General features: G+C 41.8%; 2 protein-coding genes across 3 annotated transcripts in view; one reads left to right on the forward strand and one right to left on the reverse strand.

Moving 5' to 3' along the window:
- ripk3 (receptor-interacting serine-threonine kinase 3) lies at positions 1-16847 on the reverse strand. Of its 2 annotated transcripts, none has more exons than XM_020504007.2 (14): positions 16771-16847; positions 14574-14764; positions 14020-14155; positions 13717-13905; positions 7679-7827; positions 5545-5594; positions 5280-5435; positions 5052-5134; positions 4824-4887; positions 4619-4680; positions 3710-3749; positions 3340-3509; positions 2770-2812; positions 1-575 (listed from the first exon to the last, which is right to left on the reverse strand). In XM_020504007.2, the coding sequence occupies exons 2-14, from the start codon at positions 14729-14731 to the stop codon at positions 403-405; spliced, it is 1473 nt and encodes a 490-aa protein (XP_020359596.1). In that variant the 5' UTR covers positions 14732-14764; positions 16771-16847; the 3' UTR covers positions 1-402. The 2 variants fall into 2 exon arrangements, with proteins under 2 accessions (XP_020359596.1, XP_020359595.1); XM_020504006.2 differs by lacking the exon at positions 16771-16847 and adding an exon at positions 15477-15685.
- The window catches only part of khnyn (KH and NYN domain containing), a 25332-nt gene continuing 16913 nt past the window's right edge, over positions 16809-25227 (forward strand). Inside the window, exon 1 of the mRNA XM_020503978.2 lies at positions 16809-16921. The gene's annotated coding sequence lies outside the window, so the exon portion shown is untranslated. The remainder of the gene's footprint in view (positions 16922-25227) is intronic.

Raw genomic sequence — 25227 nt, forward strand, 5'->3', positions numbered from 1 at the left:
GTCATTCTGTAAATCTGAGCTTTTTATTGACTTTCCTGAAGCTCAACAAATTGAGCACTTTTTTAATGCAAAGATATTAAAGATAGTCTCTTTAGGATGTCAGTGCAGACCAGTCCCTCATGGGCACATTTAACAGAGTAAAAAGGACAAAGATGGATCAATCCATGCTTTCTAGCTGCACAGGATTTCATCATTCAAAATGTTACAAAAAGTAATAAAAAAAGATAATTATCATTTATGGTTTCTTTTTTTTTTAAGGAGAGTGAATCTCAATATTTTGTGTTTTTATTACAGACAGACTATAAACAGAGGGGCTGACAGGTTAAGATGAGAGACAAAGAGTGAACCTCGGTCTCTGGCAGGGATTCGTACACGGGCATAGGGCTGGGAGTGTTGGCGACTTCACCATGGTTCTGGAGCTTTAGGGTTCCTTGGCTTCACTGGTGTGAAGTTAACTCTAGATGGGGCTGTGGGGTTTCTGTGGCGTTTACTGAGATGTGGCGACCTGATGAACATGGTGTTATTGTCACCAAACTGCAGTCCTTCCACATTGCTCATGTTGATGGAGAATCCTCCTGGATGAGAAAGGGGTTATGGGTGTATATTAATAGTCTGTCCTTGGTTCCTCACGTCATCCACAACAAGCATTGGAGAAGAAGGTCCCATGTCCCTCCCCTCAGACCTTCTCCTCCAATGCGTGCTTAGGAGGCAATAAAGGAAATACTTTTGATATTCACCCAGCTCTATCTCAATTGTCACTCATTTCTTCCTTTTCAAAATGTCTTCAAGAAGAGGAAATTCTTCCTTCTGACACTTAGCAGCATGGAAAGACTTGGGAAAAAGCCACAGATATTTTTAAACACCTCTTAAAGGGATGGTTCACCCAAATTACAAAATGGCGTATTGATTTCCTTACCTTGCAAGCAGGCTATGGACAAGATATGACAGCAATCGATGCTTTGGTTTAGTTTCCCTGGCACTGTTTCCACATGCTAACGTTTTAGCATTTTTGTCACAAATCCAATTCAAGTCATGGTACTGATATTAGCATTTTTCTGGCATCATGTCCAAATCATTTGACAGATTCTAAATTGATAGTGAAGCTCAAAAAAGTAACTTATTGATGATTTGAACATGATGCGCGGAAAATGCTAATATCAGTCCCATGACTTGAATGGTATTTGTGCCACAAATGCTAAAATGTTACCACGTGGAAACTAAACCAAAGCATGGATTCCTGTCATACGTTGTCCATGCAGTGCCTTCAGAAAGAATTCAGACCCCTTGACTTTTTGTGCATTTCGTTGCGTTACAGCCTTATTCAAAAATGTATTCAATAGTTTTTTCCCCTCCTCAATCTACACACAATACCCCATAATGACAAAGCAAAAACAGGTTTTTAGAAATGTTTGCATTTTTATTACAAATAAAAAACTGAAATATCACATTTACATAAATATTCAGACCCTTTACTCAGTACTTTGTTGAAGCACCTTTGGCAGCGATTACAGCATCAAGTTTTCTTGGGTATGCTGCTACAAGCTTTGCACACCTGTATTTGGGGAGTTTCTCCCATTCCTATCTGGAGATCCTCCCAAGCTCTGTCAGGTTGTATGGGGAGCGTTGCTGCACATTAATTTTAAGGTATCTCCAGAAATGTTTGACCGGGTTCAAGTCCGGGCTCTGGTTGGGCCACTCAAGGACATTCAGAGACTTGTCTCAAAACCACTTCTGAATTTTCTTGACTGTGTGCTTAGGATCGTTGTCCTGTTGGAAGGTGAACCTTCACCCCAGTCTGAGATCCTGAGCGCTCTGGAGCAGGTTGTCATCAAGGATCTCTGTACTTTGCTTCATTCATCTTTCCCTCAATTCTGACTAGCATCCCAGTCCCCGCCGCTGAAAAACATCCCCACAGCATGATGCTACCACCACCATGCTTCACCGTAGGGATGGGGCCAGGTTTCCTCCAGGTATGACACGTGGCATTCAGACCAGAGTTCAATCTTGGTTTCATCAAACCAGAGAATCTTGTTTCTCATAGTCTGAGAGTCTTTTGGCAAACTCAAAGTGGGCTGTCATGTGCCTTTTACTGAGGAGTGGCTTCCGTCTGGCCACTCTACCATAAAGGCTTTATTGGTGGAGTGCTGCAGAGATGGTTGTCCTTCTGGAAGTTTCCACAGAGGAACTCTAGAGCTCTGTCAGAATGGCCAAAAGGGTTCTTGGTCACCTTCCTGTCTTGGAGCTCTACAGACAATTCCTTCGACCTCGTGGCTTGGTTTTTGCTCTGACATGCACTGTTAACTGTGGGACTTTATATAGACAGGTGTGTGCCTTTCCAAATAATGACCAATCAATTTAAATGACCACAGGTGGACTCCAATCAAGTTTTAGAAACATCTCAAGGATAATCAAAGGAAACAGGATGCACCGGAGTTCAATTTCGAGTCTCATAGCAAAAGGTCTGAATACTTATGTAAATAAGGTATCTCTGTTTATTACTTTTAATACATTTGCTAAAATTTCTAAAAAACAGTTTTTGCTTTGTTATTATGGGGTATTGTTTGTAGATTGTTGAGGATTGTTTAATTATTTAATCCATTTTAGAATAAGGCTGTAACGTAACAAAATGTGGAAAAAGTCAAGGGGTCTGAATACTTTCTGGAGGTACTGAAGTCACTGCTTCCAGGGTAAGGAGACCGATATGTAACTTGGGTGGACTATACCTTTAACCAATAGACACATAGCAAGTAAATAGACTGAAAGTAATACCTGTGGGATAACTGGATGTGGTAACTGGAGTGGAACACAGGCGCTGAAAGGAGAAATTAGAGAGTAAATATTATAATTTTTATTTATTTTATCAGGGAGTCATACTGAGACCAAGGTCTCTTTACAGATGAGCCCTGAATTACATCAAGTATAGAAAATACACACATCAAAATGTAAATACAAAATGTAAGCAGAAAGAAAAACAGGGTCATAAAAAACAAACACATTCATCAGTAATAATGTCCTCAATCAGCTTCCTGAATATCCCAGAGGCACCAAAACATCAGATGGAAGAACATTTAGAAGATTGTTCCACAAAGGAGGTGCAAGAAATATAAAAGCTGATTTGCCTAGCTCAGTAGAGTTAGGTATCTCTGAGAATGGGTGTGGTAACTAACTCCTATGTCTAAAGTTTAGAACTTGGTCACATTGTAGCCTATGACCTGAGCTTTAGACATGACATTGGTTTCTTTGGTTTCAATGATTCAGCAGAGTACTCACTTCACTGTTCTATTATTATATAACGGTTATTTTGGGAACACGTTTCCATACAGAAACATGATTCTGTACCTGAAAATTGACCACTGAACTTTGATTAGATGCAGAGCGGGAAGCTGTTGTTTTGCAGTCATGATTGAATACAGGGGGGAACATATTTGGTTCGTGATTGGTTGAAGAAGTAACCTGATCTGCATCTGGCCATCTCATTGGCTGGGTTGTGTGCTGAAGGGATGGATACTCTATGAGGGAGAAAGACATTAACAAAGAATCTTGTGAAAGGATAATACATTTTGGATTCAAACATTAGGGGCCAGTAATGTTTCTCATTTCAACCTCATTGGTTACTAAGCAACCACCCACGACAATCCCTCATTGGTTACCAGAAACCCTCCCATGACAACCTCTTGTTGGTTACCCGTGACAACTTCCTTGCGTATACCTTTATATTTCTGTTTCGAGGTCAATCTCCCAGCCGTTTCCTGTAGCAAACACAAGAACAGGAAGTCAAGTTTTTTACCTTGGTCGATTATACTGATGTGTTCTGACTTCGAAACTTGAAAATATGAAGTATCTGTATTCATGTCACTGAGGGAGAGAGGAGAATGTAGAACGTTTACATTCTGTCAGAATATGTTATTGTTTGACATCAGGGATCCTATGGAAAGGAAAATGGCCACAGTCTGGTACAAGTCAACAGGACAGCCATGAGTTGGGGAGGAGTGAGGAATTTGGGCTGAGGTCAGGTCAGATAAAGTGAGGAAGAACAGATATCACTAAAGTTCTGTCTAGCAACAGAGATGTATTGGCTGTTCAGTGATGTTAGGAGGTTTAAATACCAGTGCTTGTGTGAATATGTCTTGGTCTAATGCAGCTGTGTGACCCAGTGGGTGAATAAACTTGGTTTGAGCTTTACTAAGTGTCCATGTGTTTACTACTCTATTTAGAATCTAACAATACCCATAACACCACCATGTCACAACTGTTATTTTACATGTTACACAAGAATGCAGACTCATGTTACTCTGTGTAGGCCACTCTGTTTTCTCATACACAAGATGTTTTTCCTTGAATTTAGGAAAAAGAAAATAGGTCCTGAATAATGTTGTATAATATTTTATTTATTTATATTTATCAGAAATTTTCCAATTTTCCATTTTCCTATTTGAGGATCTGGTGCAAAATATATACAATTATTAACTTTAGACCCATACCTGGTTCCACGGGGGAAGTTTCCCTTAGGTACTGATTATGGAACAGCGTCCCCTCCCACAATCCTAACCATAACCATTACTGAGGAAAATTCAAAACCGACCAGTGTTAAACGCCAACTTTACCATACATCGCATACCTGTGTTGGGGGAGGTTCACTCTTCACACGATCAGAGATTTTCACTTTGTGTTTTTGAATTCCTGTTAAAGGTGAATAAATAAATGAATGGGTGGATTAATGGATGAATGAACAGATGAACGCACAAACAAATGAATGAATGAATGATAACTGCAGTGGTAATTTAAGATGTTTGGAAAATGTATTGAGTTATAAAGGGTTGTACCTGATGGCTGTGAGATATGAAGGGCAGCAACAGAGGATGTAATACTCTGCTCACTCTCTGAGTCCTGGGGAGAGAGAGAGAGAGAGAGAGAGAGTGAGAGACAGCCGGACAGACAGACAAACAAACAGAGGTCGGCGTTAGAATGCGAGGTAGACATAGTTGTTTAATAAAGTTGACTAGTACTGCTACGGTACTGAAAGCTTTGAATGACAGGGTCATCTTCAGTACCAGTTTTTTCTGCACTTGATGGACGGCATCATTTATCCCTTGTTTGTGTTTCTCGTACATCTTCTCTGTCACAGCAAGGCAGTCTGAACACCAAAAAAATAGAGCCATGGGTCACAAGAAAATATGGGTTAAAGATGTACTTCGGGATCATGAGCACAAAAAAAATCATAACATATTGCACAAATTTGATTTGTAACATATCCACTCCCCTCCAGACTCTTGTCTTACCCAGGAATGTGGGTCTCAGGGTGGGCTTTGTATCCCAGCATCTCTCCATGAGGTCCACCAGTTCCCCCAGCCCTTCGACCTGGTCCCTGTCCAACGCATCCAGAGAGGGTCTATCCCCCTCGGGGATCCGGAACCGCACCAAACTGGACCGGGCGTCTAGGGGGACGGGAGGGGGAGGAGAAGGAGGGTTGTGAATTAGAGGGAAGTGGGTATATCTTTGATGGACAAATGTATTTAGGTTTGTGTGTTAGGACTAGTCACTCACTAGGATATGGCTCTTTTCCCGTGATAATGGACCACAGTAGTATGCCATAGCTGTTAGAAAGAGAACAATAATCATCATGATAGCCATGTAGCGTATGTTTCTCTTACTACAGTGCCATCAGAAAGTCTTTTCCGCATCTTGTTGAGTTACAAAGTGGGATTAAAATTATTCAATTGTCATTTCTTGTCAACGATCTACACAAAATACTCTGTAATGTCAACTTGGAAGAAACATTCTTAACCTTTGTAAAGGTTAATACATTTTAGAATCACCTTTGGCAGCGATTATAACTGTGAGTATTTCTGGGTAAGTCTCTAAGAGCTTTCCACACATTTGGACTGTGTAACATTTGCCCATTATTAATTTCCAAATTCTTCAAGCTGTGTCAAATTGGATGTTGATCATTGCGAGACAGCTATTTTCAGGTCTTGCCATAGATTTTCAAGCAGATTTAAGTCAAAACTGTAACTCGGCCACTCAGGAACATTCAATGTCTTCTTGGTAAGCAACTCCAGTGTATATTTGGCCTTGTGTTTTAGGTTATTGTCCTGCTGAGAGATGAATTAATCTCCCAGTGTGTGGTGGAAGCAGGCTGAAACAGGTTTTCCTATAGGATTTTGCCTGTGCTTAGCTCAATTTCAGATTTTTTAATTCCTGAAACTCGCCAGTCCTTAACGATTACAAGCATACCCATAACATGTTGCAGCCACCACTATGCTTGAAAATATGGAAAGTGGTATTCAGTAATGTGTTGTATTGTATTTGCCCCTGATGAGTTCTGACTCTAAACTTGAAATATTGTTAATTATCAGGTATCTTATTGGAATATTGAATGCCATAGTCTGGTTTCTACACCAGAAGTTAATGGTTATATGTAGGCGGAATGTATATAGTGGATGCAATTCAGCTTGGAATGTACTGAGTTAAAAAAAGGCAATCACATGTTTACAGGCACTGATAAGCATGGAGAGCATGGAGAGGTCATATTAAGGGAGAATGAACAGTTTATTGCCCGCATTACTTAACTTCCTGCCTTGCAGGAGGAGACTCCAACCAAATTGGGGTATACATAATACCACTGGTGGAAATATGTCTTTGTCTTATGCAGCTGTATAAGACTGACCCAGTGCGTGGATAAACTTGGTTTGAGCTTTATTAAGAATCTGTGAGTTTTAATCTGTTTATTTAGAACCTAATACCACAAACATAACACTTGTATTCAGGGCAAAAAGTAAATTGCTTTTCCACATTTATTGCAGTATTACTAGGCTTCCTTCTTTTCACATGGTCAGTTAGGTTAGTATTGTGGAGTAACTACAATGTTTTTGACCCCTCCTCAGTTCTCTTATCACAGCCATTGAAGAGCGGCAGGTAGCATAGTGGTTGCTTGTTTGAATTCAGAGCTGGCAAGGTGGAAAATACTGTCGTTCTGCCCTTGAACAATGCTGTTAACTACAACAACTGCTCCCTGTGCACCTATAACATGGATGTTGATTAAGGCAGCCCCCCGCACCTCTCTGATTCTCTGACTCTCTGGTTGAATGCTTTCAGTTGTGCAACTGACTAGGTATCCCCCTTTCCCATTAAACTCTGCACCTGTTTAATAAATCATGGTGAAATCCCTGAGCGGTTTCCTTCCTCTCCGAGTTAGGAAGGATGCCTGTAACTTTGTAGTGACTGGGTGTGTTCATACACCATCCAAAGTGGAATTAACAGATGAGGTAGTCATTCAAAAATGATTTTAAAACACTCACTCACAGTGTATGACTTATATGACTATGTAAGAACATTTTTACTCCTGAACTTATTTAGGCTTGCCATAACAAAGGGTTTGAATACTTCTTGACTTAAGACACTTCAGCGTTTCATTTTTTATGAATTTGTAAACATTTTGAATTCCACATTGTGTGTAGGCCAGTGACACAAAATCTCAATGTAGTCCATTTTAAGGCTGTAACACAACACAATGTGGAAAAAAATCTGAGTGTGAAAACATTCTGTAGGCACTATATGTATCCATTCAGTTCACAAGCATTTCGCTGCACGTTTTATACCTGCTGTAAACTCTTTTATTATTCTGAATGATGCCTTGAGAAAGAGTGAAATGTCAATTGTATCAATGGTGTATACTTACCTGTAGATATCCGAGGCGTGGGTGGGCTTGTATGTCATGTCAAAAGCCTCTGGTGGCATGTAACTTAATGTACCGCCATCCTCTCCCGTGTCCTTCCTGTTCGCTTTAGAAATGCTGTGGTAAACCCTGGCTAGGCCGAAATCTGTCAGCTGGAGAGAGAGAGAATAATGTCACAATCATTGGTGAAATTGCCAAGGGAGGAGCATGGGGGGCACATATCTCTGCACCAGCCGTCCCTGAATATGATTGGCCTCTCTTGGTGCCCCCCATTCTCATTGGGTCAGAGCGCTGTCAATCTGGCTCAAATTGAAGAGGTTCTGGTTTTCCCGTTGGCTGAGAATTTTTTTTGGGGCAGCTCCATCGACGACCACATCGTCGTCTGCATTTCAGGCATTACGAGAAAAACTTTCAGAATGACCAAGTGAATGCTGACAGAATAGAATCAGGAGACAGACTCGGGAGTTGGGATCAACATTCAACAACACAAGTGTAATAATTACTCTTTGGTGTGTGCTTATATTTGTCCTATTTCACAGATGTACAAGTATGTATTATACATGACAACTATTAAATAAAACATATGGAATCATGTAGAAATCAAAAAAGTGTTAATTAAATCAAAATATATTTTATATTTGAGATTCTTCAAAGTAGCCACCCTTTGCCTTGAAACCAGCTTTGCACACTCTTGGCATTCTCTCAACCAGCTTCATGAGGTTGTCATCTGGAATGCATTGCAATTAACAGGTCTGCCTTGTTAAAGGTTCATTTGTGGAATTTCTTCTCTTAATGTGTTTGAGCATCAGTTGTGTTGTAACAAGGTAGGGGTGGTATACAGAAGATAGCCCCTATTTGGTAGGTGTGCCTTGTTAAAGTTCATTTGTGGAATTTTATTTGAGCCAATCAGTTGTGTTGCGACAAGGTAGGGTTAGTATATAGAAGATAGCCCTATTCATTTAACTAGTCAAGTCAGTTAAGAACAAATTCTTATTTACAATGACGGTCTACCCCGGCCAAAACCTAACCCGGGCGATGCTGGGCCAGGTCTAGACTGCGTGAATCAAGCCTTCATGGTTGCTGTGAAGAAACCACTACTAAAGGACACCAATAAGAAGAAGAGACTTGCTTGGACCAAGAAACACGAGCAATGGACATGAGACGCATGAGACGGTGGAAATCTGTCTTTTGGTCTGACGAGTCCAAATTTGAGATTTTTGGTTCCAACCGCTGTCTTTTTGAGATGCAGAGTAGGTAAACGGAAGATCTCCACATGTGTGGTTCCCACCGTGAATCATGGAGGAGGTGTGATGGTGTGGGGGTGCTTGCTGGTGACACTGTCAGTGATTTATTTAGAATTCAAGGCACACTTAACCAGCATGGCTGTCACTGGCTGTATAATATGATTTTGTTACCATCTAATGCACATTCAGATGTCATAAATCAGCACTGCAGAGCTCTCCCTGTCCTCTGTTGTACCTTGATTGTATTACTGTTGATGAAATCAGGAAATGTGCATGTAACACTAGAAGCTAATTTCCTAAAATGTATTAATTGAAAGTGTGGGTTCACAGCTCCAATCCAGATGTGTTGGTCATTACTAAGACGTGGTTAATTAAGGAAGAGTGTTTTGAATACTGATGTTAACCTTTCTGGTTATAACCTTTTCGGCAAGACAGATCTTCCAAAGGTGGGGGAGTGGCAATCTTTGCCAAGGATCACCTTCAGTGCTCTGTTGTCTCCACCAAGTCTGTCCGCAAACAATTTTATTTGCTGGTTTTAATCATTCAACTTTCAAATAGCTTTTCGTTGACTGGGTGCTATCATCCTCCATCAGCACCGGCCTGTACCCTATCTGCCCAAAACGCTCTCCTGGCTCCTTACACTAAGTCTGAATTTGTCCTGCTAGGTGACCTAAACTGGGACATGCTTAAACCACCTGACCAAGTCCTAAAGCAATAGGACTCCCTAACTCTTTCTCAGATTATTACCAATCCCACAAAGTATGACTCCAAACACCAAGAAAAGGCTACTCTCCTCGATGTTATCCTCACAAATAATCCTTACAGGTATCAGTCTGATGTTTTCCGTAATGACCTTAGTGATCACTGTTTTACAGCCTGTGTTCGTAATGGCTGCTCAGTGAAACAGCTTGTCCTGATTTGTCATAGACGCTTGCTAAAAAACTTCCTTTATGACCTGGCCTCTGTAAATTGGAATCAGCTTGATCCCCTCTGTTGAAGAGGCTTGGACCTTCTTTTTGATATTTTCTGTGATATTATTAACAAACACGTCCCCATAATGAAAATTTGAATTAAAAACAGGTTCAGCCCCTGGTTCGATCGTGATCTTGCTGAGTTACTCCACCTCAAGAATTGCATTTGGACTCCTGTGGCGGACCGGGCGCATACACGCTGACATGGTCGCCAGGTGTATGGTGTTTCCTCCAACACATTGGTATGGCTTTCGGCTGGCTTTCGGGTTAAGTTGGGATTGCGTCAAGAAGCACAGTGGCTTGGCTGGGTCGTGTTTCGGAGGAAGCATGGCTCTCGACCTTGTCTCTGCAACTCCCGAGTCCGTACGGGAGTTGCAGCGATGAGACAAGACTGTAACTACCAATTGGATATCACAAAATTGTGGAGAAAAAGGGGTAAAAAGTAAAACATTTAAATTAAATTAAAATGAAAAATTATACAAAAATGTAAAATACATAAATAAAAAGTAAAGAATTGCATTTGGCGGAAGGCGCGGCACACGCATACTCACTGAATTCCTACTTAAACTTGACCCCCCAAAAAACATCTGGATCAGATGGTTTAGACCCTTTCTTCTTTAAGGTTGCTGCCCCTATAACCGCCAAGTGTCACGCCCTGGCCATAGAGAGGCTTTTATTCTCTATTTTGGGTAGGCCAGGGTGTGACTAGGGTGGGCATTCTAGTTTCTTTATTTCTATGTTTTCTGTTTCTATGTTTTGGCCGGGTATGGTTCTCAATAAGCGACAGCGGTCTATCGTTGTCTCTGATTGGGAATCATACTTAGGCAGCCTTTTTTCCTTTGTACTTTGTGGGTAATTTACTTTGTTAGTGGCACTATAGCCCTAGTAAGCTTTTCTGTCGTTTCTTTGTTTCTTGTTTTGTTGGCAACATTGATATAAATAAAGGAAAATGTACGCTTACCACGCTGCACCTTGGTCCGGTCATTTCCACGACAACGTCCATGACACCAAGCCTCTCTCTGACCTTTTTAACCTGTCTCTCCTCTCTGGGGAGGTTCCCATTGCTTGGAAGGCAGCCACAGTTCGTCCTTTTTTAAAGGGAGAGATCAAGCTGATCCTAACTGTTACAGGCCTATTTCTATTTTGCCCTGTTTATCAAAAGTGTTGGAAAAACTTGTCAAAAATTAACTGGCTAGCTTTCTTGATGTCTATAGTATTCTCTTGGGTATGCAATCTGGTTTCCGCTTAGATTATGGATGTGTCACTGCAACCTTAAAGGTCCTCAATGACGTCACCATTGTCCTTGATTCTAAGTAATATTGTGCTGCTATTTTTATTGACTTGGCCAAAGCTTTTGATACGGTAGACCCTTCCATTCTTGTAGGCTAGCTAAGGAGTATTGGTGTTTCTGAGGGGTCTTTGGCCTGGTTTGCTAACTACCTCTCTCAAAGAGTGTAGTGTATAAAGTCAGAAAATATACTGTCTCAGCCACTGCCTAGGCTCAATCCTAGGCCCCACGCTCTTCTCAATTTACATCAACAACATAGTTCAGGCAGTAGGAAGGTCTCTCATCCATTTATATGCAGATGATACAGTCTTATACTCAGCTGGCCCCTCCCTGGATTTTGTGTTAAATGCTCTACAACAAGGCTTTCTTAGTGTCCAACAAGCTTTTTCTACCCTTAACCTTGTTCTGAACACCTCCAAAACAAAGTTCATGTGGTTTGGTAAGAAGAATGCACCTCTTCCTACAGGTGTGATTACTACCTCTGAGGGTTTAGAGCTTAAGGAATACAAGTACTTAGGAGTATGGCTAGATGGTGCGCTGTCCTTCTCTCAGCACATATCAAAGCTGCAGACTAAAGTTAAATCTAGACTTGGTTTCCTCTATCGTAATTGCTCCTCTTTCAACCCAGCTGCCAAACTAACCCTGATTCAGATGACCATCCTACCCATGCTAGATTACTGGGACGTAATTTATAGATCGGCAGGTAAGGGTGCTCTTGAGCGGCTAGATGTTCTTTACCATTCGGCCATCAGTTTTGCCTCCAATGCTCCATATAGGACACATCACTGCACTCTATACTCCTCTGTAAACTGGTCATCTCTGTATACCCGTTGCAAGACCCCACTGGTTGATGCTTATTTATAAAACCCTCTTAGGTCTCACTCCCCCCTATCTGAGATATCTACTGCAGCCCTCATCCTCCACATACAACACCCATTCTGCCAGTCACATTCTGCTAAAGGTCCCCAAAACACACACATCCCTGGGTCGCTCGTCTTTTCAGTTCGCTGCAGCTAGCAACTGGAATGAGCTACAACAAACATTCAAACTGGACAGTTTAATCTCAATCTCTTCATTCAATGACTCAATCATGGACACTCTTACTGACAGTTGTGACTGCTTTGCATGATGTATTGTTGTCTCTACCTTCTTGCCCTTTGTGCTGTTGTCTGTGCCCAGTAATGTTCGTACCCTGTTTTGTGCTGCTGCCATGTTGTGTTGCTACCATGTTGTTGTCATGTTGTGTTGCTACCATGCTGAGTTGTCATGTGATGCTGCCATGCTATGTTGTTGTCTTAGGTCTCTCTTTATATAGTGTTGTGTTGTCTCGCTTATCGTGATGGGTGTTTTGTCCTATATTTGTATTTATTTGTATTTTTAATCCCAGCACCCATCCCTGCAGGAGGCCTTTTGGTAGGCAGTCATTGTACATAAGAATGTATTCTTAACTGACTTGCCTAGTTAAATAAAGGTTAAATAATAATACAAATAATGGCACCAATTGTGCTAGTGTGTGTGTTTTTTTGTGTTATTTGAAACTTATTTGGTACATAATGTTTGTTGTTTTTCTATCTCTTAATTTTTTACTTCAGTTTATTTTAGGAAATACTTTTCAAACCCTTATTTTTCTTAAAACTGCATTGTTAGTTAAGGACTTGTAAGTAAGCATTTCACTGTAAGGTCTACAGACCGGTTTGGAAGGGTTATTTGACCAAGAAAGAGAGTGATGGAGTGCTGCATCAGATGACCTGGCCCCCACAATCACCCGACCTCAACCAAATTGAGATATGTCACACCGTGACCTTAGAGATCCTTATTATTCTCTATGTTTGGTTAGGTCAGGGTGTGACTCGGGTGGGAAAATCTATGTTTTCTATTTCTTCGTTTTTGGCCGAGTGTGGTTCCCAATCAGAGGCAGCTGTTTACCATCGTCTCTGATTGGGGATCATATATAAGCTGTCATTTTCCTTTTGGGTTTTGTGCGGTCTTGTTTTCTGTTTAGTGTCTATATCTGACAGAACTGTGCGCTTTCGTTTTCGCTTTGTTATTTTGTTTGAGTAATAAAAATAAGAAATAAAATAATAAAAATCATGAACACTTTCCATGCTGCGCTTTGGTCCACTCCTTTCGAAGAGAGCCGTTACAAGATGGTTTGGGATGACTTGGACCGCAGAGTAAAGCAAAAGCAGCCAACAAATGCTCAGCATATGTGGAAACACCTTCAATGCTGTTGTAAAAGCATTCCAGATGATGACCTCATGAAGCTGGTTGAGAGAATGCCAAAAGTGTGCAAAGCTGTCATCAAGGCAAAGGGTGGCTACTTTGAAGAACCTCAAATATAAAATATATTTAGATTTGTTTATTTAGATTAGATTTTGGTTATTACATGATTCCATATGTGTTATTTCATAGTTTTGATGTCTTCACTACTATTCTACAATGTAGAAAATAGTCAAAAATAAAGATAAACCCTTGAATGTATAGGTGTGTCCAAACTTTTGCCTGGTACTGTATCAAACCAAGAAGCCTGGGACTTGCCTTGGCATGGAGGCTGTCATCCAGCAGCACGTTACTGGGCTTGAGATCCAGGTGCAGCAGGGGCGGATCGAGGTGGTGGAGAAAGTTCATGCCCAGAGCCACCTGGTGGGCCAGGCGGAAGGACAGGGGCCAGGGTGGGGGGCCGGAGAGACGTTCCTGGAGGGTCTCCAGGGACCCCCTCTCCATAAACTGTAGAAATATTACAAATAATGGAGAATAAATACCCACACATTGTATATGCTACTAATTACCACCCGTGCATGAGGCACTAAGTCAGACTTATTCACAGTAGGTATTATTTACCTCCATGACCAGCCCCAGGTGGGTGGAGGGGCCAGAGCTTGGGGGCCGTCCCTGGTACACCCCTAGGATCCTGAGGACATATGAGCTCCCCCCCTGGCGCATGAGGTCTGCCTCTCTGAGCAGAGATGAGCTGGAGCTGGTATGTATGTGTGTGTGTGTGATGGGTAGGTAGAGGTAGGTGTGTGTGTGTGTGTGTGTGTGTGTGTGTGTGTGTGTGTGTGTGTGTGTGTGTGTGTGTGTGTGTGTGTGTGTGTGTGTGTGTGTGTGTGTGTGTGTGTGTGTGTGTGTATGTGTGTGATTTGTAGGTGGGTAGAGGTTTGTGAGTGGAGGGACAAAATAATTGACAGAGATTAGGCAACATGTTATTGAGGAAAATGTGGAGTTTGCCTGGGTCAGTACTCGAACCCGGGTCAAACGACTGTCGTTACCCCAAGAGATCCGAACCCCTTGATGAGATCAATAGGTGTTGGGTTAACAATGGTCGCGACAATATGAATATGCACTCAACTCAAGAAAGTACTTTTAAGCAAAGTTGTGAAATAGACCATACTTACCCGTCATCATAATGCAACAACTTGATGGCCACATCCAACCCCCACTCTACATGTCTGGCCTTGTGGATCTGTCCAAACCCTCCTGAGCCAATCACACACCATTTCTGCAGGCTGTCATCACCAATCAGCAACGGAGCCGGACAACTGGACAGTTCCATCTTTCACCAGGAGGCCAAGGAGAAATACTGCAACTAAACCACAAATGAAACAATGGATTGTTACAGCATGTGTGATGATTTACAAAAGAATGTACAGAATGTAGGCTACAATACTGCACAAAGTAACTGATTTACTGTAGCTACTGTGCCAAAGTGAGAAGAACAGACCATTATAAAGAATACCCTCAAGACAGAAATAGAAAAAAGACAAAGGAGGGAGAGCGAGAGAGAAAAAAAACAATCCAATTCCGATCAACTCCCATATCTACTGGGTGAAAAACCACAGTGTGCCATCACAGCAGCAAGATTTGTGACCTGTTGCCACAAGAAATGGGCAACCAGTGAAGAACAAACACTATTGTAAATACAACCCATATTTATGTTTATTTATTTTCCCTTTCGTACTTTAACTATTTGCACATCGTTATAACACTAATATGACATTGGAAATGTCTTTATTACTTTGAAACTTTTGTGAGTGTAATGTTTACTGTTAATTTTGGATTGTTTATTTCACTTTGTTTATTATCTATTTAACTTGCTGTGGCAATGTAAACATTATGTTTCCCATGCCGATGAAGCCTTTGAAATGAATTTAATTGAAAGAGAGAGAGAGAGAGAGTAAAGACTCAATCTCTCAACTATATTGGTATTTTCCTTCGTACTCTTTTAACTTCCTCAATTGTAATTTACCATTCAATAAAAATAAGAAAAAAATCACAGAACCAAACAGAACCATGCTTACCTTTGTGGTTTTCATGCTCTTTATAACAACAGGTGTTATTAAAACACTATTTTGCAATGAAATGGCAGCGAAAATGATCAAACCCGTTGTGTTAAAAATATGTCAATTCATTTACTGCGAGATATCTTTTCTAATGGCGGTGTACTTCTCATAAACTTCTTTCACTTCCCATCAAGAATTGGCAGAATCAGAGGGATGACGCACCGATTGAGTGACAGAGCAGGGGCGCCTCACCTGGCTGCGAAATAGAGTGATGGTGAAAATAACCTGATTGGTGACAGTTGTAAAATGTTTTCGTAAGCTAAATAGCCGTATCTTCGAATCATTGACAATGACATGTTTTTATTATAACGAGCAATTTTAGAAAAATTTCCTAATGCGGTGTGTTTTGAAAATATCGTAAATTTTTTTGAATAATTGTTTTAAATTCCACTACATAACCTATTTTAGGCATATTATGATTATGTCCCAATTGTCTATTGATATGGACTTAGGCTACTTCAGCTGACAACCATTATTATTGACTGAATACTAGATTGTTGCAATTAATTACAAGACGATGTTAATTTTAGTTTACAGCTGTACCACCTATCTATAGAAAGGGAAGTTTTTATGTTGCACGTGACGTAAATGGAATTTCCCTGATCGCTCGGTTTATTTTGGTTTCCGCTAGATAGCACAGCTTCAAAGTCAAAATGGACTATATCGTAAAAATCAATGAAAACTAAAATCTGCTTTTTGGTCTTAATTTGACGTTATGGTTAGGCATTCGGTTACCAGTGTGGTTACGGTTAGAGTAAAGGTACGGTTTTTTAAGTAAAAATGTAAGGAGATAATTTGTAGAAATAGGCAGGGTCTGTGACTTTGTGGATGTGGTAACTAGTGACGACCGTTAATTCTTGTTTCTTTTTATCGTACAGCCTGGTGTATCTGCGCATTTATGTTCTTTCACAGAGCTAGGGATTTTACGATAGCATGTTGTTGTTATGTACAAGTGTGTTCAGTCACTTCGAATCTGATATTTATGTAGGTCTATAACACATTATTCGAAAGCACCAAAGATATTTAATAAAGTATTAAAAGGCAACTGTCGGTGATATTACCGATAATAACCTATTTAAATCGTGCGTGTTAATCTGCCTACATGATTACGTATGTCGCAAATACTCCAGCCTTTATGTTGTTGTGTCTGTATAGTGTCTGTTTTAAAGCCCACATAACTTCAGACAGTACTTTCTACAGTAGCCTAACTCTATCGCTCAATTCACAAACTTTCTTGTATAATATTACCAACCTTTGCTGTCGCTCGTTCACGTCGTTTTTTGTGTCACGGTACTTGTGAACTTTGGACTGCATTGTTCTATGATTGCAGAAGGCAAAACCAAGTTATTCAAATACTAGAAATCGAAACTGAGAGAAGCAACTTCGGGAAAAGGATGAATGAGGTTAGAGAATTATTTTGTTGAGTGTGTTCATAATATTATTTAAATATAGCCTACAATTAACTTTGTAAATTAATTAAACTATTATAGCTGTTGTTGTGGACGATGCTGTGTTTAGAGAGTGTGTTAGTACCTGTTATAATTCTGTGTTCATAACCAAGTGGTGGTAGGCCTTATTATTTAAGGTGTAAATAACAATTGGATGCATTCACGTAGTTTAAACTCGTTGAGAAACGGCGACTGGCTAATGGCCAACAACAAGCTGGGTCAAAGATAAACTAAAATTACATTTTCATGGATGTAAACAAATTATATTTCTCATAAAGTGTTAATAGATTGCTGTTTATAAATAATGTTTTGTTGTTGTATTTAACTGCCGAAATGCTGTTATCGAGGTAATTTCCTTAGTAAGTGACTTCAAAAAAGTTTCAAGTCAAAGATCCTCCAAGTCAGAGTTACATGTGGGAAACAAAATTGTTTTGCCCGAGTTGTGACGTATCACCACAGACCTTTGACCTTTACAACCAAAAGATGACAACAAATTCGTTTTTGACAACTACAATATGGATAATCAATATGGATAATTTAGCTAGACCATATTGTTAATGTTAAGCAAGCTAGCAAAGTGTATTATTAGCAACGTAAATAAATAAAATAAAATCTTATTGGTTGAGGAATTGTTCCGACTTCAAAAGCACTTGAATACAATCATGTTGGACAATCATGTCGCACACGATCATGCCCATTTTTCTCATGAAGGTGAAACCAACAGGAGCTCAGGTATGGTAAACGACTTTCCAATTTGTGATTAATGCAGGGGACTTTAATGCAGGCAAACTTAAATCAGTTTTACCAAATTTTTACCAGCATGTCACATGTGCAACCAGAGGGAAAAAATCCTAGACCACCTTTACTCCACACACAGAGATGCATACAAAGCTCTCCCCCTCCCTCCATTTGGCAAATATGACCATAATTCTATCCTCCTGCTTCCACAAGCTCAGAAATGATAGACGACTTTCCCACTTGTAATTACCAGTGGCGATGTTAGCATGTAAATCTTTGTGGGGCAAACAAAAATTGACCAAATTATTAGGGTGAGGCACATGGGCTACTAACAGCTTACTACACAACATACACTTTGAATTACACTTAGAGTTATAGATGGCACCGAAGAACATGGTTGAAGTTTTACATTCTCCCAACCAATTGTGCTATTCTGTTAGTATTTTTTTGCGTTTTGTGTAACTTCTTTTTAAACTTCTTTTGTACATAATGTTGCTGCTACTGTCTCTTATGACCGAAAATAACTTCTGGACATCAGAACAGCGATTATTCACTGCAGACTAAATTAAACTTTTTTTCTTTAATGAGTCAGACGAAAAGGATATACTGCTTTCACTGGAAAAGACACTGATCCCCGTCATTTGCTTGAAGAAACGACACATGAAAAGGAGCCGCAGATCAGGCAGCCTTCTGAGAATCCGTAGGCGAGCGGGTAAACTCCCACTACCATCCGTTCTTCTTGTTAATGTGCAAACATTGGAAAATAAAATTGACGACCTACGATTAAGATGATCTTACCAACGGGACATTAAAAACTGTAATATCTTATGTTTCGCCGAGACGTGGCTGAATGAAGATACGGATAATATAGAGCTGGTGGGATTTTTCATGCACCGGCAGAACAGAGACGTAACATCTGGTAGAGAATAAGAAAATGCTCACCTAGAAGCAGCGCTCCTATTGTCTGGGGACTTTAATGCAGGCAAACTTAAATCAGTTTTACCAAATTTTAACGGCATGTCATATGTGCAACCAGAGGGAAAGAAATTCTAGACCACCTTTACTCCACACACAGAGATGCATACAAAGCTTTGCCCGGCCCTCCATTTGGCAAATCTGACCATAATTCTATCCTCCTGATTCCTGCTTATAAGCAAAAACTAAAGCAGGAAGTAGAGCAGTGACTCACTCAATACGGAAGTGGTCAGATGACGCGGATGCTACACTACAGGACTGTTTTGCTAGCACAGACTGGAATATGGAATATGTTCCGGGATTCATCCAATGGCATTTAGGAGTACACCACCTCAGTCATCGGCTACATCACTAAGTGCATTGACGACGATGTCCCCACTGTGACTATGTACATATCCCAACCAGAAGCCATCGATTACAGGCAACATCCGCATCGAGCTAAAAGCTACAGCTGCCGCTTTCAAGGAGTGGGAGACAAATCCGGACGCTTATAAGAAATACCGCTAAGCCCTCAGACGAACCATCAAACAAGCAACGTGTCAATGCAGGATGACGACTGAATCCTACTACACCGGCTCTGACGCTCGTCAGATGTGGCAGGGATTGAAAACTATTACGGACTACGAAGGGAAACCCAGACGCGAGCTGCCCTGTGACGCAAGCCTTCCAGACGAGCTAAATGCCTTTTATGCCCGCTTCAAGGCAAGCAATACTAAAGCATGCACTGAAGCATGCACTGTTCTGGAAGACCGTGTGATAACCCTCTCGGTAGCCGATGTGAACAAAACCTTTAAACAGGTCAACATTCACAAAGCCGCTGGGCCAGACGGATTACCAGGGCGTGCACTCAAAGCATGCGTGGAACAATTGTCAAGTGTCTTCACTGACATTGTCAACCTCTCCCTGACCGAGTCTGTAATACCTACATGTTTCAAGCAGACCACCATGGTCCCTGTGCCCAAGAATGCGAAGGTAAACTGCCTATATGATTACCGCCCCGTAGCATTCACTTCTGCAGCCATGAAGTGCTTTGAAAGGCTGGTCATGGCTCACAACAGCATCCTCCAGGACACCATAGACACACTCAAATTCACATTAAACGCCCCAACAGATCCGCAGATGATGCAATCTCAATCACACTCCACACTGCCCTTTCACACCTGGACAAAAGGAACACCTATGTGAGGTAATGAAGGTAATGAACCTAATGCTGTTCATTGACTACAGCTCAGCGTTCAACATCATAGTACCCACAAAGCTCATCACTAAGCTAAGGACTCTGGGACTAAACACCTCCCTCTGCAAATGGATCATGGACTTCCTGACGGGCTGCACACAGGTAGTAAGAGTAGGCAGTAACATGTCTGCCATGCTAATCTTTAACACTGGGGCTCCTCAGGGTTGTGTACTTAGTCCCCTCCTGTGCTCCCTGTTCACCCACAACTGTGTGGCCAAACACAACTCCAACACCATCATTAAGTTTGCCGACAACACAACAGTGGTAGGGCTGGTCACCGACAACGATGATACAGCCTATAGGGAGGAGGTCAGAGAACTGGCAGTGTGGTGCCAGGACAACAACATCTCCCTCAATGTGAGCAAGATAAAGGAGCTGATTGTGTACTAAGGGAAAAGGCGGGCCGAACAGGACCCCATTAACATTGATGGGGCTGTAGTGGAGCGGGTCGAGAGTTTCAAGATCCTTGGTGTGCACATCACCAATGAACTGTAATGGTCCAAACATACCAAGACCGTCGTGAAGAGGGCACGACAAAACATTTTCCCCCTCAGCAGACTAAAAAGATTTGGCATGGGTCCCCAGATCCTTAAAAGGTTCTACAGCTGCACCATCGAGAGCATCCTGACCGGTTGCATCACCGCCTGGTATGGCACCTGCTTGGTGAATGGCCCAGTACATCACTGGAGCCAAGCTTCTTGCCATCCAGGACCTATTTAATAGCCGGTGTCAGAGGAAAGCCCATAAGTCACCTAAGTTATAGACTGTTTTCTCCTCTACCGCATGGCAAGCGGTACCGGAGCGCCAAGTCTAGGACTAAAAGGCTCCTCAACAGCTTCTACCCTTAAGCCATAAGACTCCTGAACAGGTAATCAAATGGCTACCCGGACTATTTGCATTGTGTGCCCCCCCCCCAACCCCTCTTTTTACGCTGCTGCTACTCTCTGTTTATCATATATGCATAGTCACTTTAACTATGCATTCATGTACATACTACCTCAATTGGGCCAACCAACCAGTGCTCCCGCACATTGGCTAACCGGGCTATCTGCATTCTGTCCCACCACCCGCCAACCCTCTTTTACACTACCTAGCAATTGCCATACCAGGCAGTGATGCAACCAGTGATGCTCTCGATGTTGCAGCTGTAGAACCTTTTGAGGATCTCAGGACCCATGCCAACTGTCTTGGTGTGTTTGGACCATTCTAGTTTGTTGTTGATGTGGACACCGAGGATCTTGAAGCTCTCAACCTGCTCCACTACAGCCCCGTCAATGAGAATGGGGGTGTGCTCGGTCCTCCTGGTTCCTGGTTCTACATTTTTTGAACAGGTCGATTAGAAAGGCCTGCTCGCTGAAGTGTTTTAGGGAGCGTTTGACAGAGATGAGGGGTGGTCGTTTGACCGTGGACCCATTACAGACGCAGGCAATGAGGCAGTGATTGCTGAGATCCTGGTTGAAGACAGCAGAGGTGTATTTAGAGGGCAGGTTGGTCAGGATGATATCAATGAAGGTACTCGTGTTTACGGATTTGGGATTGTACCTGGTAGGTTCCATGATAATTTGTGTGAGATTGAGGGCATCTAGTTTAGATTGTGGTGTTAAGCATATACCAGTTTAGGTCACCTAACAGTACAAACTCTGAAGTTAAATGGGGGGCAATTAATTCACATATGGTGTCCAGGGAACAGCTGGGGGCTGAGGGTGGTCTGTAACAAGCGGCAACAGTGAGAGACCTATTTCTGGAAAGGTGGATTTTTAAAAGTAGAAGCTCGAACTGTTTGTGCACAGACCTGGATAGCATGACAGAACTCTGCAGGCTGTCTCTGCAGTAGATTGCAACTCCACCCCCTTTGGCAGTTCTATCTTGGTGGAAAATGTTGTTGTTGGGGATGGAAATTTCCGAATTTTTGGTGGCCTTCCTAAGCCAGGATTCAGACACAGCTAGGACATCAGGGTTGGTGGAGTGTGCTAAAGCAGTGAATAAAACAAACTTAGGGACGAGGCTTCTGATGTTAACATGCATGAAACCAAGGCTTTTACGGTTACAGAAATCAACAAATGATAGCGCCTGGGGAATAGGAGTGGAACTGGGGGCTACAGGGCCTGGGTTAACCTCTACATCACCAGATGAACAGGATAAGGGTAGGGCTAAGGCTATAAGAACTGGTCGTGTAGTGTGTTGGGGACAGAGAATAAAAGGAGCAGATTTATGGGCGTGGTAGAATAGATTCAAGACATAATTTACAGACAAGGGTATGGTAGGATGTGAGTACTGTGGAGGTAAACCTATGCGTTGCGTGATGATGAGAGAGGTTTTGTTTCTGGAGGCATCAATTAACGTAGGTGAGGTCTCTGCATGTGTGTGGGGTGGGACAAAATATCTATCTAATTCATTTTGAGCAGGACTGAGTGCTCTACAGTGAAATAAAACAATAAAAACTATCCAGGACAGCAGTAGTCAAGGCATATTGACGTTAGAGAGAGGCATAAAGCAATCACAGGTGTTGATCAGGAGAGCTAAGACAACAACGGGTAAATGGCGATGAATGGGCAGAGCGGGTCAGTTAGGTACAAGTTTGAGGCTGGGGCCGACAGGTAAACTAATTGGGGTACTGTGTTATTGAAACATTCGAGGGGGTATCAGCTATGTAGCCGATTGATCATAGTGTCAAAAGAGCAGCAATAGGTATGTCCGGGTGTTGTTCGGTAGTCACTACTACGGGCAAGCAGGGGACACAGCATTCAGAAAAGCTAGCGGGCCGGGGCTAATAGATTGTTCTGCGGCAATATCGTAACAGAATAGCCTCTTGAGACCACATCGGGCGATCACGTCGACAGTCCAGTCATGGTGGATCGGCAGGGCTCCGTGTCGACAATAAAGGATACAGGCCAATTGGCGAGGTATAGTAGCCCTGGAATTAGCTTGTATATGGGCCTAGCTCGAGGCTAACTGGTGCCTGCTTTGGGACAAAGGCGTTAGCTAACAGTAGTCACTCGTTTGCAGCTACTTAGCTGCGCTGATCCAGAATAATGATTTGGTGTAATGATCCAGAGCGGCAGGAATCCAGTGATATGGTAGAGAGAAGCTGTTCGATATGCTCTGGGTTGATATCGTGCTGTGCAAGACTGGCAGGCGTTGTCCAAGCTAAGGCTGGCTGATGCCGGGGAAAAAGGCGATGACCGCTAGCTGTGGCTAACAAAGACTAGTAGCTAGTTAGCTGGCTAGCTCCTGATGGAAGTTCCAGTTATGAGCAATAAAAATAGCAGATCCATACCACATTGTGTGAGGCGGGTTGCAGGAAAGTATATTTAGTTCGTAGATAGAAAGTGAGATTAAGATAAATACGAAAAAGACTGGCTATTTACAAGGGATAAGACACGGGATAAGACAAAGGCAGATATACACGACCTACTGCGCTGCCATCTTGGATTAGAAGTATATATACTCCACCACAAGTATATATACTCCAATTTAGGTAGACCTCCTTCTCTCCAATCCTGGTATCTGTTATGGAAGATGAAGTGATAGGGTAATCATGCCGCCAGTGAGCTTCAGCTCGGAGCTCTAGAGTGGGGCTAGAGTTCCCGACCTGGAATTCTGAGTTGGATGACCATTCAAAATGTATTTTCCCAGTCTGAGCTAGTTTTTTTCTGAGTTCCTAGTTTTCTGAGTTCCTAGAACTCACTGAAGTCTGAAATTTCCCAGTTCTGAGTTTCCATTTGTTTTGAACGCGGCAGAAGTCATGCTGGATTGACAGCATGGCCAATGTTGAATGTTAATCCTTTGAAGTTTTGAAAATATACCATTAAGCCCAGACACGGACCACACACCAACTCCACTGAATAGCAGGCTAGTGATTGCTTTGGCAGTTAGCCACTGATTCCTTCCAAACCGCTCATTGTTGAATTTGCGATTTCCAACTTGTGTAATGTTTATTTCCAATGGCACGATGAGCAACGATACGTTTTATCTATAATATCTCATCATAATTTATCTTCATATGTCAAGGATTGAAAAGGATTTGCCGGTAGATTGTCGACTTGATTCATGATGATGACTGCTAGCTTGCTAACTAAGATATTGAAAGTATGATGTTGACATGATCAGTTCAATCAAAGCTACGGTAGATATAACATGATTTGACGTTAGTTTACCTGTGGCCAATGACCTTGAGCCTTCTTGGATGGGCACATCTAATGTAACTCTATGGCAGCACCCAAGGGGCTTGAATTTTCAAGCTCTCCTCATAGATTTTATGGTGATGTAATGTCCCCATGAGTGACAGAACACTGAGCCAATCATGGCGCAACTAGAGAACATTACCAACCTCTATGCTTTGTATATTCCGCTGGCTGCCCTACCACCACAGAAATCGCTGAGCTAGGCTGAAACACCTACATTTTGGAGCTGCCTTACACAAGAAAGCGAAAAAGAGACCATGTTTGTATGCAGCTTTATTAACCTGTTTGCAAACTGATATGTGACATGTATTAATGTGAAAATAACATGCAAAATAGGCACACAAAAAAAGTGTTAAATAAATCAAATATATTTCAGATTTTAGATTCTTCAAATTTTAGATTCTTCAACCCTTTTCCTTGATGACAGCTTTGCACACTCTTGGCATTCTCTCAACTAGTTTCACCTGCAATGCTTTTCCAACTGTCTTGAAGGAGTTCCTACATATGCTGAGCACTTGTTGCCTGCTTTTCCTTCACTCTGCGGTCCAACTCATTTCAAACCATCTGAATTTGGTTGAGGTTGGGTGATTGTGGAGGCCAGGTCATTTGATGCAGCACTTCATGCAGCACTCCACTCTCTGATGCATCACTCTCCTTCTTGGTAAATTAGCCCTTACACAGCCTGGAGGTGTGTTGGGTCATTGTCCTGTTGAAAAACAAATGATAGCCCCACTAAGCACAAACCAGATGGGATGGCGTATCGCTACAGAATGCTGTAGTAGCCATGCTGGCTAAGTGTGCCTGAATTAAAAATAAATCACTGACAGTGTCACCAGCAAAGCACCATCACACCTCCTCCTCCATGCTTGATGGTTTTTGCGACTGCACTTGAAGAAACTTTCAAAGTTCTTGAAGTTTTTGAAATTGACTGTCTTAAAGTAATCATGGACTGTAGTTTCTGTAGTCCGGGTAGCCATTTGACTGTAGTTTCTCTGCTTATTTGAGCTGTTCTTGCCATAATATGGACTTGGTCTTTTACCAAATAGGGGCTATCTTCTGTATACCACCCCTACCTTACCTGATGCTCAAACACATTAAGAGAAGAAATTCCACAAATGAACTTTTAA

This window comes from Oncorhynchus kisutch, linkage group LG16 (assembly GCF_002021735.2).
Source record: "Oncorhynchus kisutch isolate 150728-3 linkage group LG16, Okis_V2, whole genome shotgun sequence".
NCBI classification, from domain to species: Eukaryota; Metazoa; Chordata; class Actinopteri; order Salmoniformes; family Salmonidae; genus Oncorhynchus; species Oncorhynchus kisutch.